This window comes from Channa argus, chromosome 1 (assembly GCF_033026475.1).
Source record: "Channa argus isolate prfri chromosome 1, Channa argus male v1.0, whole genome shotgun sequence".
In the NCBI taxonomy this organism is placed as follows: Eukaryota; Metazoa; Chordata; class Actinopteri; order Anabantiformes; family Channidae; genus Channa; species Channa argus.
In genome coordinates, this window is record NC_090197.1 from 9,817,593 (window position 1) to 9,834,808 (window position 17,216).

General features: G+C 41.9%; 1 protein-coding gene across 6 annotated transcripts in view; it reads right to left on the reverse strand.

Moving 5' to 3' along the window:
* The window catches only part of hivep1 (HIVEP zinc finger 1), a 51,893-nt gene that overhangs the window by 22,074 nt on the left and 12,603 nt on the right, over positions 1-17,216 (reverse strand). Inside the window, exon 1 of one of the 6 annotated variants that reach the window (XM_067495619.1) lies at positions 1,755-1,797. The exons of the other annotated variants lie outside the window; for them this stretch is intronic. Coding sequence (XP_067351720.1) covers positions 1,755-1,782 — 28 coding nt within the window. The 5' untranslated portion in view covers positions 1,783-1,797. Of the gene's footprint in view, positions 1-1,754; positions 1,798-17,216 lie in introns of those variants that run through there. 6 annotated transcript variants of the gene reach the window in all.

The following is a 17,216-nucleotide window of genomic DNA, read 5'->3' on the forward strand; positions in this document are numbered from 1 at the left end:
ACCACAGATGACTGACAACCCAATGACTGCTTCCTGTCTGTCGGTCATGTTGAAGAGAGCTGTTCATTAAAATAACAGAAGTTGCTGTGGATGGTGGCTTTCAGTAGCGTTAAAACGCTTCATGCACGCAGATCTAACCTCAGACAAGTCACACACAGATCTGCTGCCTTATTTGCTTAGAACAGCAAATAAGGCAGCAGATCTGTGTGCTTGTTTTACAATACGCTATAAGACAAAACATTCACTTCTTACCCGGGACTGTGCAAACACTCAGCGTCTCCTTTTGTTCAGAAACAAAAGGCAACCCAAGAAAACAAGTGCATACACACAGCCCTCTTGTGTCAACACAAGCAGCCACAAGTCTGTGTTTCCACCCTATCAGCTGTGGCCCTGCAGCTGAGCGGGGCGTAGCCAGCGGTTTCCTCAGAATAATGTGACGAGCGGGGGAATTCCTGTAAGGCCCAGGAAGAGAGTGCACAGGGGAGGAGTGGGGGGGGGGGGGAGGGGAGGGCCTGCCCAAACAGAGTTAGGTGACGTCACTTAAACCGGCTTTGGCACCCTCCAGGGGATCCTTCCCTCAGTCTCCCTCCCTCTTTCGGTTCATGTCGGAGAGGGGGAGGAATTTAATCTGCAGTGCCAACTGCTGGTTGGCCAAGAGCTCACTCACCGGGTGAGGAAGATTGTTTACCCGATGATTTGAGCCTACAAAATCTTTTTAGTTCCTTTTTCACTTCAGTTTAGTTTGCATAAGAGAAGCTGTAAGGTTTCAGATTGCTTTTATTCAGACCACAGAATTTTCTCAAATATAAAAAAATAATAATTTGTTTTCTTTGATGAGATAGTTCCTGATTACATTGTTTTTTCTAATTGTAGACTTTTTTATTCAGGCAAAGTGCGTGTTTTTAGTAACTTTAACCTTTAAATAGATTAACTGAGAATCATGGACAGTGGAGACACCCCGCAGTTTTTTTCTTTTAACTCAAAAAAAAAAAAGAAGGAAAAAAAGAAAAGAAAGAAACATTCAAGTCTGTGTGGGCGCAAAACCAAGAGTCTGGAGCATGAAGACTCCGGGAACTTGTGAGAGTTTTCTAAAGTCAACATTAAATTGTGCCCGTCAGTTGAAGTTCTTAGCTGAGCTGTCTGGTAAACAGTGACTGACTGACTGACGGGCTGGGATGAAGCTGCAGGGTCTCAGACAGACACAGCCTGCAGGTCGCAGTGGGAGGGCTCGCTCCAAGCTTTTAAAAAGCTCCAGGGTCGATATTTAAAGGAGGGGATTCTCCCTGCTCAGGGCAGGACACACTGACAACTAACAAGCGCTCAGCCCGCTGTGTCGCATAAACATGACTAACCGGCTGCTCAATGACAAAAGCACCTCTGTGAGTGACACTCGCTGAACTGTGCTCTGTGTGGGGGGAAAAAAAAATAGGGAAGCTCCCTTGATTTTATTTTTGGTTTGGCCTTTATGGGGAATTCTAAGGGTTTTACAGTGTGGCCACAAAAAAAAGGTTCCGAAAATGGGATAAATATTTACCCAGAACAAGGACAACAAACACTGTGACCAAGCACTTTTTGCAGTGTCACTGCCAAGGTTCAGAAAATAAATACTTCACAGGCAAAAACTCCAGGATCCACATCGCACTGTGTAATTAGACTGGCCAGAGCAGCAGCATGAAACAGCAGGTCAAAATCAAAAATAAGCACTGACTCATTTTGATGGCTTAGTGCTGAATCTGTACGGTTCTTTCACTGACCTGAAGAGGGATCACTCTGCAAACACATTATCCCGGAAGTCCATTAGGTTACGGTTCAACAAAAACACAAACCAAAACAAAACACAAGCAGACACCCTCAGTCAGTCAGCTTAAACTCGGTCATGAATCCAACGTCTTCCTCTCCCGGCTGCAGGCAACGGGGCCGCCCACGCTGACCCCTTCATACTCCGAATACCAAACCGAAACCAATCCAAAACCGCGCAGGGAGGGACGACGAATAACAAAGCTCCAGCACAGAGTTAGACACTTCATTACTCCGTTCACAAATCTCCTATCACAACCTTCACAGAACTTGGCTTCATCTCGGCATTGTACAGTTCACACATTTGAGCTTTGAGGAGTCATAGGATCTATCTGGAATAATTCCAATATGTAGGTACTTTTACTTAAAGGATAAGTTCACAAAATGTTGAAGACTGAAAAAGGGTTTTGGCTTTTTGTCATCATTCCTCGTGTTAATATTGGCCTCTGAGCGATTCCTCCAAAAGATCCTCCCTTCTTTGTGAAAGTTATGGGGCCAAAATGCACAGTGATCCCTCTGTGCAAAAATGTCTTAAAAAGTTTATCTGAAGACAATATGAGGCTTCAGCCTTCTAGATTAGTCACAATGGATATTTTCTAGCGTTGCAGAATTTTTTTGTACAAAAGTTGCTCGTCCTTACTTTTAGTTGTTGTGTAAATGCTTTTCAGTTAAGTAAGTCACGTGAAAACTTGACAGATTTAAAACTCAGAGGCAGGGATGTGACCACAAGCCCAATCCAAGAAATCAAACACAATCCTGACCAATAAACCTTCGTCTTGTTGACACATATTGCTCTTGTATTTCTGAATCTAATCACAGTGCCTTGCTCGCTGCGCCGGAAGTAAGTAACACAGCCACCGAGCCTTCTAGGAAAAGAGACAAGTCTTAATTAGATCTGGAGCTAAGCTGAGTGTTACAAAAGACATCGAGGATATACAGGAAACAAGGATCTGAAGGCATGCAAGGTCACGGTTACCAAACCGGGCTCAAGTTAGGCTCATTCTTTCTCCCCCATTGTTTCCCAGATTAGGGGGCCGGATTCTAAACGTCAACAGAACAAAAGATAGACGTCTCAGAACTTGCTGCTTTGCAGTACATAACCTCGCAGCACAAACCGTTTAAGGCAAAAATGACCCCGAATGTAACGTAGATTCATCAAGAGTCAAGCTTCCGCACATCACATTGGTTCAGTGACGGGGCTTTTCAATAGGAGCTTTCTACACGCTGAGCATTCTGCTGTACAGCGTGTTGTTAGCGTGCCGCTGGCTTGCCTGGAGAGACTGACGAGCGGCTCTGTAGACTCCCACAGGGCTTTCCTGCAGCTGCTCCTCTCTGTTCCTGTCTCTGTGGATGCCGCGAGACAACCATCTGCTTTTACAGCTCATTTAGCACATACACACTCTCACATGTGCATGGCTGGTCCTGCATGTAAACACTGAGGGACATGTTTCAGCAGTGCCGACAACAGACCGCCCTGCATATATCAACCAGTTAAGTGTTGGCACCACCCTCAGATTTAAGGTGTGAACAGCCAACCAAGCTGTCTGTTTCAGAGATATTATTAAGCCATTATTAAACTCGTAAAGAAGAAAATAATACCATGTTCTGATAATTCTGAAAGTTCTTATTTTCTTCAAAATGAACTCAATGGTTACGGATCAACCTATTAGCCACTTCAGCCCTAAAACTGTAGCAAGTAGAAATAATATCTGGTAGAACTCTCCACTGTGTTTGTTTGGGCCAAAAACAAAAGTAGGCTTTTGGGGCATTTTAGCTCCAGAAATTACTTTTATTTGAAGTAATAAGAATCCGATAGAACATCATATTCCACATGTTTGCTTGCTTGTTGATCAACTAAAATCGATTAAATAATTAATCACAGATGAATATTGGTTCAAGAATAAACAGGTAACAAGCTGAATCTAGCAATTTAGAAGCGTCTTTTTGGCGTCTTCATTTGTGGCGTTATTGTTGTTGCCACCCACCTCCACGCCAGTCACAGCTGATACAGTGCATTCCTCCACCATTAGCAGTAGGCAGGAGGTAACGTTACATAACCTCACTGAGAGACACGGCGCTCCCTCACTTTATCTTCCTCCTCCCCCCTCTCGCCATTTTTCCTCCTCGATTTCCCCACCTTGTTATCCTATTCTCCTCCCTCTTCTCTGCCTCTCTCCATCATCACCATCACCTCCTTTACTCCCCCATTTTCTCTTAGCCTGTCTCTTTTCAGCCTCCAGCTCTCCGATGCCCACTCCTCTATCCTCCGCTTCTATCAGTTCAAAAACAGAATGAGGACACAGACACCAACACCGTGTCTGTGCCTTATGAAACCAAACTCAACTGAGCACAATCAGGGCTGTGGCTAATCATCACTTTCCTAATCAAAAAAAAATTAATTGTCTGTCCAACAACAGTGAGAAGCACCCATCACATTTTCAAACCTCAAAACTCCCTAAATGATCTGTTTAATGCAGCATAAGCAGGAGCCATTAAATTGTGGACATTTTTGCTTGAGAAATTACTTAGATTACTTTATTAATTAAGATTTGTCTGTTGATCAGAGGAGACACATTTCAGTTCTTATTTCACACTTCGAATTCAACAGAAACAAGGTGGATCTCATTAAGTACAACACACATATTTCTCCCATTTTTTTCTCCCTTATTAAATTATGACAATTCACACATTTAAGATGGTTTAACTATGAGATGTTTGGCTCTGTAAATTATTTCAACAGCAAATAGATTTTTATGAAAGTAGTACAAAACCTTATACACTTAAGTTAATTAACCAAATAATCATCTTTCTCCGAGATGATTGAATGTAGCACAAATTTTTAACAAAATCTGCAGAAGAGAAAAACTGGCTAATTAATGCACTTTTCCATCCTCTGTTCTTGTTAGGTCATTAAGAGTTAAACAGCCAATTCTCCAGTCAATGATTTTAGCACCTGCAGAAAACGAGAATGTAATTAAAATGAGCACCAGTCAAATCGGCCCGACATCAAACTGATGGAAAACTGGCCTGCGTGGTCATTTTGTGTGTTAAGTTTCCACATCACTCCACACAGATCTAATGTTTTCCTTGGAAGCTCGGGTGACGCTTATGTCACATGATTCATGTACGTCATGATTTATTCACTATGTCTGTTTGTACTATATTTTTATCATCAACTTTCCCCCTCAGCCAGCAGTGAAAACCTGCGATACTTTTGACTTACTTTTCCACAATTCCACTTAGTGCACATGGTACCAGGTGGACAGAAACACAATTAGTGAGTAAATGTAACAAACAGGTCAACCGAGGTCACAGTGACCTGGACGTACCTAGATGAACTAACTAGATGATGCTGTAATAAAATTACAACAGAAAAGACAAATTACAGGAATTAACAAAAGGATGTTGCGAATAAGTAAAGAGCCAGGGGTTAATGCACCAGCACTCACGACTGACCTCATAGCGTTTCTCCCTTATTAGGTACATGACGCCACACAGCAGGGGAGAGGGAGCTAAGTGAGCCTGCTGATCTCATGACATGTGGAAGAAGAGTTCCGATCCGCTCTGCTCTATCTCTGGACTCAACTGTTGCATAACGGCACCAGCTCATCCCTGGCTGCAGCACATATTCTGCCCTACTCCCGTTCATGTTGTACGCGAGCTGGCGCCGCTGCCGCCGCCACCAGCTGGACGGGGAGGATAAACACACCGCCTCTGACCAGCGCTGCAGCCGCAGGGCCGGGGTTTGCGCTGAGTCGCTGAAGACATTAACCCTGATACCAGCACAGTGTTTTTTTGTTTTGTGTTTTTAAAATCAGAGAAGACGCAAAAAAAAAAAAAAAAAAAAAAAAAAAAAACATGATGGACAAGCAGACGTTAACTCTCGTCTGAGTGGAATAAAAATAATTACGTCCTAATGACGAACACTTCAGCTTCTTTCTGATTAAAACTGTTAAAAAAAAAAAGTTGAGTGGAAACAGGAAAGCTGATTAACTCTGTCATTCCAAAGACAATTAAATCTGTAACTCTTACCGATCATTCAAATAACTCTGCAAATGAAAAAGCTAAAAAATGTCCTTGTTACTTTATTGACTTACATAAAGTTGTGTAAATAATAACACTATGTTATTTAGTCATGATACCTTTGTATTAATTACGTACAGACCTTGTTGATAGGTGGTGACAACAAATAAATTATATGTCAAGATGTCGTTTGGGCTATAGGATATTGTGATTAGGTTGTTTTACTGTTTACCAGATAGATAATGATATCTTATGAAATGTTACAGTGCTTAAAGTCAGCTCAAAATTTTTCACATCACAGCTGCATCAAGTGTTCATGAAGCCAAACTAAAAACAAAGAGCTAATTTTAACCTTCAGCAAAAGGAGCCAGTGACAGAATGTAACGCAGCACAAGAGAAAGAAAATGAGGAGGACAAGACAGACTAAATAGAAAGACAACGAAAAGAGGAAGGAATACAATCCAGGAGGAATACAACACAAAGTCATCAGCACAAAGACGAGATGTTGCAGCGCTGCACAGTACCTGTACGCAGGGGGAAGTGAACCAAAGACAGTCGGCACTCTCAAAGAGCAGCTGGCTGCTGGCTGGTTTTCCTCCTGGATTCAGAAACACTAATGGGGAAACACCTGACAGACCCTCTCCCAGCCAAGAACTGCTGACACTGCTGTGCCTCTCTCGAAAAGTGCAAAGCGTTAAGCCGAGCGCCTAGCTGCCGTCTGTCCTCAACACACAGCTGTGTCTCTGTGCTTTCACTTCTCCCTGGTTTCTCCACTGTCAGTGTAGCAACCACGCTTCTTTCTCCTCCCTGCCTTCGTGTTCCTTTGCCCCCCCTCCTCCCTTTCCTCTCCTCCCCTCCCTCTTCGTCCTGTTTTCTCTCTTTTTTTTTTTTTGTTAATCCCTACTCTAAATCTGGGAAAGCCCTCCCCGCCTGCCTGAGCGCTGACTTCCCTGAGCGGAGTAGCAGAGCGCGCTCGTTCTCTAGAAAAGCAAAACAAAGCAGGATGCAGGCTCTAAAAACAGCACAGGTCCCTAATTCGTCCGTACACACCAACATCAGATTAGTCGCTAACCTACTTGTGGCATACAACCTCCCACACCCCCACAGAGGCTATAAATATCCATCTATCCGTTTTGTACATTGATCCTATCTGTGTAGGGCAAGCAGCCGACACACACACGCTAATAGGAGAAGCCACGGAAAGACAAATAAGAGTCAGAGAGAGAGAGAGAGAGAGAGAGAGAGAGAGAGAGAGAGAGAGGAAGATCTGTGACGTACAGAGTTAACTTGGACCTGAATGCAGCTCCACCTCCACAGAGGCTGCTGAATATGACTGCAAGCCATTATTATTTATAGGTGTCCACTATGCTCCTCTGCAGTCAGTGCTCTGCCACACTCTGTATACATTTAAGTAGCTGTCATTAATCAATACCAATACAAAAAACTTATTTAATCTAGCACAAAATAACTGGAATTGTCTGATTGGTCGAAAGGGTGAGCCTCTGCCCTTTTGGCAAAGCTGTTCTATCAGTCTGGGTCACAGGGGGCTTTGAAAGCACCTCTCCACATATTATTAGCAAATATATTCAGAAAACATTTAATTATAAAGAAATTTGATATATTTTTATTTTTCTATTTGTAGCCTCTTCTGCAAAAGAGATCCTGAATCTCAGGAAATTTCCCTGAATATATAACCAAAAACAAACAAAACATTTGTATATGAACACTGTAGCTTTAACAGAGTAATAATGTTTGGGCATATATTAGAGCATACAGTACATACCATTCTCATGACTCTAGCCACACCCAAAACACCAGCTCGCTTAGCTTAGCACAAAGACTGAAAACAGCTAGTCTGACCGTCTGAAAGCAACATGTCAAACACCAGACAACATCCATTTTGTTTTTTTGTTATTTCACATTTGCTTGTTTTTTCCAAAGCAATTGAAAATTACTGTGGAAGGTAGAAGAAAATAAAAATGTCTAAAAACACAATCATTTTTACTTAAAATGATTTCCCCCAAAGGTCTGTCAGTCACTGTCTGTCTGGCAAAAGCTATATTTTAATCCACTTATGAAAAGAGTCACCTGTATACTCCCTGCATACTCTGCTGGGCCTCACGTTAGTCATGCCATGCACATAAAAAAAAAAAAAAAAGAAGTTGCGGTAATAAACAATGCCTGGATTCCATTTTACACGGAACACCTGAACCCAAGACTTAGTCACACATCAACGCCCTGCAGGTTCCCACAAACAACTGCTGACTCTTTCACGCCGTTTTCACACAGCAGCAGCTTCTCAATTTTATTTAAAAAGGGTTTGGTGATAGCCAGCAGCCTTGGCTGAAATCATGCACAAAGCTAAGGATATAACCAATTACCCAGTTTCTTCCAGCTTTTTCCACAGCCAGCGCTGTGCCATTAGAGGAGGGGAAGTCGAGGATCGTCACAGCTCAGAATTCCCCATAGTCTCTCCCGCCCCAGAGGAATCTCAGAAACCCCTTCCTCCCTACATCTCTCCCCATGGCAACAGTGGCTAAAGGAAGACATTGCTGATTTACGCAAGAGGGTGAAGCTTAGCCAGCAGGCAGGTGCCCCTTTCTCCTCCTCCTCCTCCTCCTCCCCCTCCATCTTACACATATTTTCACAGCCTCCCTATTAACCCTCCTTACATTTGTCCCCATTGCTCCCTTCCTTCCCCACGCTGGCTCTCTGCCATCCTCCTCCCCACTCTCTCTCATCCACATCTTCAACTACTGCTTAGCCGCTTTCATTTCTCTTTTCACCGTCTCATCAAGTTTATTCTGTGGCATTTGTCATTGTCTGTGCCTGCAGAAACACTGCACCGCTGCACGGATGAGCGGCTCTCCATTTAAAAAAAAAAGAAGCTATTTCTATGGTCAACTGAGTCGGCCCGACGCAATAGGCTGATGGGGGCTCGATGTGACCGCTTGACCCATGTGGAGGAGAGCAGACTATGAGATTCTCGTCATGAAAGCTTTTATCAGACGATTGGGGTCAAATCAAGTCAGATTTAAGACTTTTAAGACCCTTTAATACCACACAGAATGAAAACTAATGAGTTTTATGATCATGCCAATCAAACTATGATGTAAGTGGTCCCCAGTGGGGACAATTTGACCTCTACCTATCACTTTATTCCAGGGTCTCTTTCTAGTGTCCATTAGAGTTGAAACTGTTTGTGTAGCAGAAATACTCCAAACATTATATGGTCTAGCTTTGTATGGGTGAGGATGTGCCAATTGTCTTAGCTTTTCAATAATATTTAAATCATTTTGAAATAATTGGCAAATTAGACAGACACCACGTCTACACCCAAAAGGTTTTCAGACATTTATTTTTTCAACCTGTGTCACACAACGAAAACACTACTCTAGCCACCAAGACTACCTGCCCCTCAGCTTGCGTACTAGATGTAAACTCAACCCAAAGTGTATTTATACACTTCTGGTAAACTTTTTTGTTCCTACGCGTATTAAACGTTACCCGCAAAAGCCACCAATCCAATATTTGTTTCGATTGTGTTTCCTTGTATTTCTTTATTTTCTGTATCATCTAGCTTCTTTCACGTCAGGCCTGCTACTAAACGAAGGCAACAATTTGTCTAAACAAATTGATCAGAACACAATTTGATCAGAACTGGGTTTGTAATGATTCTCCAATTCTCCAACAATTCAGTTCAGACCTCAGTTTTTTGGTTTTAAATTTTAACACTAAAACACTGCCGAGCTCGGAGAAAACACAGATAACCTACACTCTGAACGACCCCTGAACGCCTCACACGCAGCACACCAGAGCTACTGCGATATTGTGTCGAATGAGTGGTTTTTGTCTCTGTTTCAGAATCACTAAACACTAATGCAGTTGACGCTGTCACTTACCTAAATGTTTGTCAGATAATAAAATATCAGATGTAGCTACTACAGCAACTTTGGCCCAGACACTGAATGTCTGGGTTGTAAAGCTTAACATGTTGATAAGGATCATGTGAAACTGGGAGACTTATCTGTCATTTGCTCGCGCCATCTGCGTCAGTGTGTATGCATGTGCGTGCATACGCCTGCGGTTTTGTCTTTAAAATATTGACCTGACCCTGTGACCCCGCTCTGTGTTTGCGTACAGTATTGTCCTGTGAGAAGTATTGACTCGACCCTGCTCACCCTTCCTCACGAGTCTCACACTGTTTGGAGTCTTTCAATCTTTCACCATCGACCCACTGGTATCCACTGGGTCTCAGCAGCAGAGCACACACAGACTCCTTCCTCCCTCACCCATTCACTCTCCCTCCCCTGATACTGACAGACACTTCAGGGCATACAACGCTGACTTCCTCCCACTCCTCCACCGCCTCTTTGCTCAGTCAATACTTTACAAACAAGCAAACTGAACAGATGAAACAACTAATTTCCCACTGAAGGAAAATGTGAGAATACTATGAAAACAATGAGGAGTTTATGAATGAACACTGGTACGAGATGAAGTCCTGTTTTTTTCTTTCTTTTTTTCCTTTTAAATGAGCCTACGGAGGGACATGTGAAGGGTCCACTAATTCCTCTGAAACGCCCACAGTCTGGAGTTACATTTCCTTCTGCCCCATTATTCAGCATCCTGCTTTCTGCTGACAGATGTCCGTTTGTGTCCCTACACAAACTAGTGAACACTTCTAGTGAAATTACGTACAGTACATCTATCTATCTATCTATATATATATTTTTTATATATATAAGTTTTTTTAACACATTTTAGCTTTTGTCTTTATATTGGACAACACAAATTCCTGATTTTATACAAAGAATAAAACTAATTATGAAAAACAAATTGAGAAAATAACTTAATTTGAGCTTAATAAATAAATTACTTGCAGTCCTAGACAAAAATATTATAATCCACTTTAGGCAAACGCAACAGTAAAATCCTGCTTACACACAGATACATGACTAGTAATACTCTAGTATTCACACTATAGTATTATATATATATATATATATATATATATATATATATATATTTTATATATATTATACTTTGTTACTTTCATTTAATTAGGATTTAAAAGGCAAACCTTTTACTTGTAACAGAGTAAAAGTTTTGCTGACTGAAGTCAACTGGTAACTGTTTACTGAAGTTGCCTATCAAATAAAGATAAACATTAACTGGTTTGAGCTTCTTTAGTGAGGGTTTGCGGTTTTCATTAGTTTTATAATGGTCTGAATTTTGCTGAGGGTGTCACTTGGAACATAACTTCAGGTGAACTCCCTCGTGTCCTGGGAGCACCACATATGTTTGGAGACGCAGATCTCACTGAGCGGCATTTTGGATGTAAACAATCAAAAGATCAAAAGCGGAACGTGTTCTGCACATTGATTCGGCACAGGTTTTTCTTCCTGCCGCAACCCTCCCATTTTTATCTGGGCCCCCCCCCCACTGAGCCACCAGGGTCCCTTGGATGTAGATAATCCGCAATATCCTCAAGATGTCCACAGTGGATCATAGCAATCGTGTCACTTTATGTCATCCTACTACTGTTTGCAAACTTTACAATAACTTATAAATTAAGAATGATAGGCCAACACGACTATACTTCTTTTTTTTTTTTTTTGTCCGTTCGGATCATCCTGTGAGTTCAGGGCCGCCACAGTGGATCATTGTCCGCATGTTGATTTGGCACTTTTTACAGCGGATGCCCTTCCTGACGCAACCCTCCCCAATTTCTACCGGGCTTGGACCGGCACTGCACAGCTGGGGATGGGAATGGGCTGTCGGGGGTTCAGGGATCGAACCACTGACCCTGTGGTCCATGGACGACTGCCTTACCAACTGAGCTACAGCCGCCCCCTCAACATGACTATACCATTGGTACAAATTACTTGCTCCTCATTTCTCCCACAGCTGCAGATTAGAGTACATATAGAATGAATGAATCTCGATTGGATTATAAAAGACCCCAAATATGTTTTTGGAAATTTTACATTTAGATTAAATTCAGCCAAAATGTTTTGGTAGTGGCATCAGTAACTATTATCACAGCATTTTTGTGTCAACAAACAAAAAGAATATTCTTCACTGCACATCACAAAAGGCTTGCTGCAATTTTCTCCAATCATTTCAAATTGCTTGTTGTGCTGCTAAACGCACAGCCTTCTTAAAATGTCCCCTCTGAGCTTCTTCACCCGCCGCAGATCACCTCGTGTTCAGAGGAGCGGTGAGGCGAGGCGATGGGATCATCTCTAATGGAGCAGAGAATTGTTGTGTGGAGATTTTTAAGAAAGCTAAGTGACATGTTCTCTCTGACAGGGCTTTTAATGTGATGTGGGGGTCCGTTGGTCGTGGGTAAGCAAAGCAGCAGCTTTCGGTTCCCAGCAGGCCTGATAGATAGTTATTCCCCTGCCTCGTGCATGTGACTCTCGAGCAGCACAACCACGCAGCTGCCTTGTGATTGGCCAGTGTGCAGCATTGATGATGGCAGATATCCCACGCTGCAGAGAAACAGTAAGTGTCAGTGTTGATAAATACAGCCCACGGCCTGACCTTAAGGAAACCACACAGACAACCTCTGCTTTTCACCCATCTGCCCACCTGCCGTCGCCTCCACCTCAACATCTGGCGAGCACAGCAGCAGAGGATCTAACGCTTTGAGTCAAGGTCTCCTGGAGGCTGAGGAGAAATTGTAATGTAATTTACAACCTTAAAATTACTGTGATGTGTGGGAAATACTCAAAAGATGACGCTTAATACTGTGTCCAGAATAAAGAAATGGAATTAATGAGTTTTTGAGTTATGTTGCTGCAGCAAACTGCTCCCATTATAATTAACAGTGGACTGGATGTCTTCATAAGTTTGCAGCTCTGCAAACAATCCTATGAATCAAAATGCATGAAGTCAGCACAGCCTGACCAGGCCAGACAAACAGTCACCCGAGGAAAAAAACAAAAATGAGGACAAAGGGGAAAATCACAGTGGAGCGTGTTTTTGAAACAGCTACAAATGTCCAATTGTAGCTCTGGGCTCGTCATTCACTGGATAAAAGGGGGTAGCAGCTTTCTTCACCAGATCTAAATTGACACCCAAACAATCAGCCGATGTCATGCAGACAACTTCACCCACTTCTCCCCCAAACCTCACTGGCTTCTTTCTGCCAGATGCTCTGGTCTGTTTCTTCTTCCTTCTAGGCTTCTCTGACAGCATGAGTGTAAGAGGATCTCATCTGGGAATATTCCCCTCATTTAGGTTTGAGTACAGAAAAAAAGAAACGGAATGAAAATGCAGGAAATACAAATCAGGATGAGCAACAAGCATATGACTTTATGTCACTCGAGACTTGAAGAGGAAAGGGAACAAACCTTTTTCAAATGAAAACATGAAACACACAACCATATTTCACATCATGTTCTTGTTATTTTTGGACTTGAGTGGTTCGACTTAATTACATCATCTCATTGCCTTGTCTCTCTCTACAATAGTTCAGTGGCAAATGAATGGAGAATTAATATTCACATCAACAGTTGTGGAGGGAAACGCAAATTAATTTGTATTTTCTTATGTAGATTTTATGTACATTTTGTTCATATCTACACAGCCCTTGGATGAAAACGTGACAATTGAGGGAACACAAAATTTTTTTTGTTTTTTTACATATTTAACCATTTATTTTTATTTAAAGCCTTAATAAAAATCACAGTGAGCCTGAGATATCCTGTTTAATAAAGTTGTGACTCATGTTCCTAATTTCCCCAACACACTGTATGTGAATCCTTTCACTAGAAAATAATGCAAGTTTTTAACCATTTAGTGAGAATAAAAACTGAAAATTAAAAAAAAAAAAAAACAATTACAGTAAATAAATGTTTATATATGTCAATTGGCTACAATAAACTAAAATTTCTGTGTATCCTTGTTCGACATATTCTGATTTGTTTAATAGGTTATTAAAAAAAAAGTTTGAGTTACTGGAACCATCAATAATTTTCATTTGTTTTACATTTTCTTGAAAAACGATTAAATCAATAAATGTTGCTAAGAGGGAGGCTCCAGAGGGGACAATGTTTATGTGTAGCCTGATCTGAGAAAAATGCTCTCAGCAACTTAAAATCTGTTCTTCGAGTATATTAAACTTTTTTTTCTTGTCTGTGCACAAAAAGGGTGATTTAGACAACACATTCGATCTCTGCAAATTCTAGAGATAGTTCAAGAGATCTTGGCCAGCGACTCCAAACCTTCAGATTTTCTAAGTTCGAAAGTTCCTTCGTGTACTGCGGCGATGGTCTCTGGACTGGCTGCAGCTCGCACCTCGTCAGAGAATACTTGCATGACGCTGAGCCTGTTGTGTGGCCGTGTGCTTTTTGAATACGTCGAGCTCTTTGGGGAGAACGTGGCTGCAACAGTGTCGGTCTCTCCTGCCCTAGTCCTGCTCTAACATCTCATTCATGTAACAAGTCTGTCCTCATTTGCCCAACTTTTGTCCCACATTTACCACGATAATAAACTTTTTCTTCCATTTACTTCATTTTTACCAGTTGTCCTTGTATTATTTTGCCCTCCTTCCTCTTGTTACCCCCTCGCTCCCCTCCCTTCACATTCGTGGGAGGTTCCAGCAGTAGGACACAAGGAGCAGCACCTGCAGACCGAGACTCATGCTGCTCTGTTTCCCTGGCAACCCCTACATTGGGCTTTGCTTGTGCAAACCATTAAGCAATGCCAGCTCTGCATACACACACAGGCAGCTGCACACATACACAGAAAAGCGCCCCCACACATCCACCCTTTTAAGGGTTTCCGGCTGGCAAAGACTGGCTTCTTTTTTTTTTTTTTCTTTTTTTTTGGAGCAGTTTTTCCAAAGTTTTTTTTTTTTCCCTTTTTTATTTCCAACTCCAGCAGCTTAACTCACGTCACATTTTCCCCACAAGCATAAAAAAAAAAAAAAAAAAGAAGAGAGAGACCCACTGGGAATCTGCGGCCCCAATCTAACAGAGGCAGGTTTGTTGTGGCATTTCTTGCAGATGACATATATCCTCGGTGTGTTTAGGAGCTCTCCACCCCCTCAGTTTGTCATGAGCACATCTCCAAACGATGTGACATCCAGCCCTAGCACTGCCTACTTCTCCACTGCAGGAAGAATTTCTTCTACTATTCTGGGTCTCTGTGCTGACGTGAGCAGAGGCAAATATTGCCAGCCCCCTCCTGTTTTTTTCCCCTTCATCATTCCCACTTCGACGCCAATGCCCACCTTTCTGAGCTGCTAACATCAGTGCTGCTCATCCAAGTTTCCAGGAAGTGGCTCTGCGGGCTGCAAAAGCTCACCTGCAGTGGGAAAAGTGCATGTGTGTGCAATAAGGTCACTGTTCGTTAGCACCAATTTAACTTGGCCTGCCTGAGCCCTTCACTAATGCTTCAGTTTGAAGTTTTAAGCCCAGTAAGTTGACTGATTGGGCAGCAGACCTTGTTACTGACCCAAGGCCTCGGACTCACACACAAGGCTGTAAACAGCCAGGTCATCTGTCTTCAGGGGGTTGTACGTAAATGGTAGAGTGGGTGGTGGGCTTACAGTGACAGACACAAACACGGATCTGGTTCAGTCGTAGACATCTGAACAGTGACGAGTCAAAAAAAAAAAAAAAAGACAAAAAAAAGGCTCTGGCAGGCTGGTAATGAATGATGCTTTGATCATTCGTAGAACATTTTGTCTTAAGAAAATACATTGCTGCCTCCACAGAGTGACGCTCGCAGCAGAGATGAGAAGATGTACAACTTAACAAATGAAGGAACACCAACATAGACATACATGCACAAAGCTGAAACACACAAGCAAGACCTTTTCTGCACAAACAGGCGGATAGTGTTAGCTATGGTATTAGTCACCAACGTCTGATAAAGAGGTAGGAGTTTGACAGACATTCAAACTGAGAGTCTGCATGCAGCAAATGATTTTAGGTGAGGTGGGAGTGAGAAAAGCTAAAGTAGGACTTCAGCAGAAGAAGAGAAGAGACAAAATTAAAACCAGCTCACAGTTATACTACCACATAGACTGCTACACGACCAGCGGAGAGGTTCAGGTTTGAGCTGAGCATTAATCATAGACCATTTTAATAATCTGTTGTTCGTGTCACACAAAAATGTGCACCACTGCCCAGCTTTGGCTTGTTAAATGAGGGGATTTAAGGCTTTTCTTGCCTTAAATCTAAATGTGTTTTTGACTATTGACTGGACAAACCACAGATTGTGATGGACATTTGTCATTCTTTTGCTGGCTAAACGATTAGCAAACAATGTTAGTTCTGACTGACCTCCAGTTCTTCATTTGAGTGTAAACCACTTTTGTTTGGTCAAAGCAAAGAAACTAGAACTTTTAAAAAGCATGCATTACATGGATTAAAATAATTTCTGGCTTTATCAGGCTAAACAAATGCATTTTGATCATTTATATTTAAACTCAAAACTTCCAGTGCCATTGGAGTTTGACAGACACTTCAACATTATGTCTTGGGTTCAGCACTGAGCAGTTATCATGGAAAGCTAATGCAGGACTCCAACCAACGTATTTATAGTACTGATTACGCAACACGAAGGAACTTTTTCACATCAGCATCAGGTGATGTTGACAAATTTACAGTTTGTCCCATTCAACACCATGAGGCCACTGAATTCCAGGCCCTTTTTTATCTGAATGTTGACTTTAAACAATAAATCACCCAGGATGGTGATTATGTGTCTTCCATTGTCTTAGAAATTAAACATCAGAAATGGGTCTATTGCCAAAGAATTTGTCTTTGTGAGTTTCATAAAGTCGTTCACTAGACTTGCAAAACACAGCAGCACTGCAACAAATCATTGCAGCTCTACTTTTTAGATAAACAGAGCATTGATCCAAAAACATGTGCTTGACAGAAAAGCAAACTGTGGGCAAAAGATGATGGCAGTACAAGCTAACAGACAATCTAAACAAAGATCTTTTTCTGGCATTTCCATAATTTTAGCCTTTTGACTGGCACTGCAGTTTAACACAACTATATCAACCCCGGAGACTTGAATTTCATAATAATAATAATAACAATTATTATTATTAAATTACAAGTTTTCATCTGAAATGATCCAAATGACAAATTGGTTCCCTCAGAACCAGATGTTTTGGCAGATGTCATGAGGGCTTCTCTTTCTCACACTATGATGTAGTTTCCCTGAGGGCTGATCAGTCAGGGAGCAGTCATCTTCCACTTAGCACAGGCCTGAGGTGATTAAAAAACACTGCCATTTGTAAAATGCACCTCACAATTACAGTTCACGGAAAATGGAACAAGGGCACAAGTGCTTGGTCTTTCATAATCACATTTTCCATCTTCAAAAAAGTATTTTGCAAAGTGTGTGAACTATGAGCCAAGAGG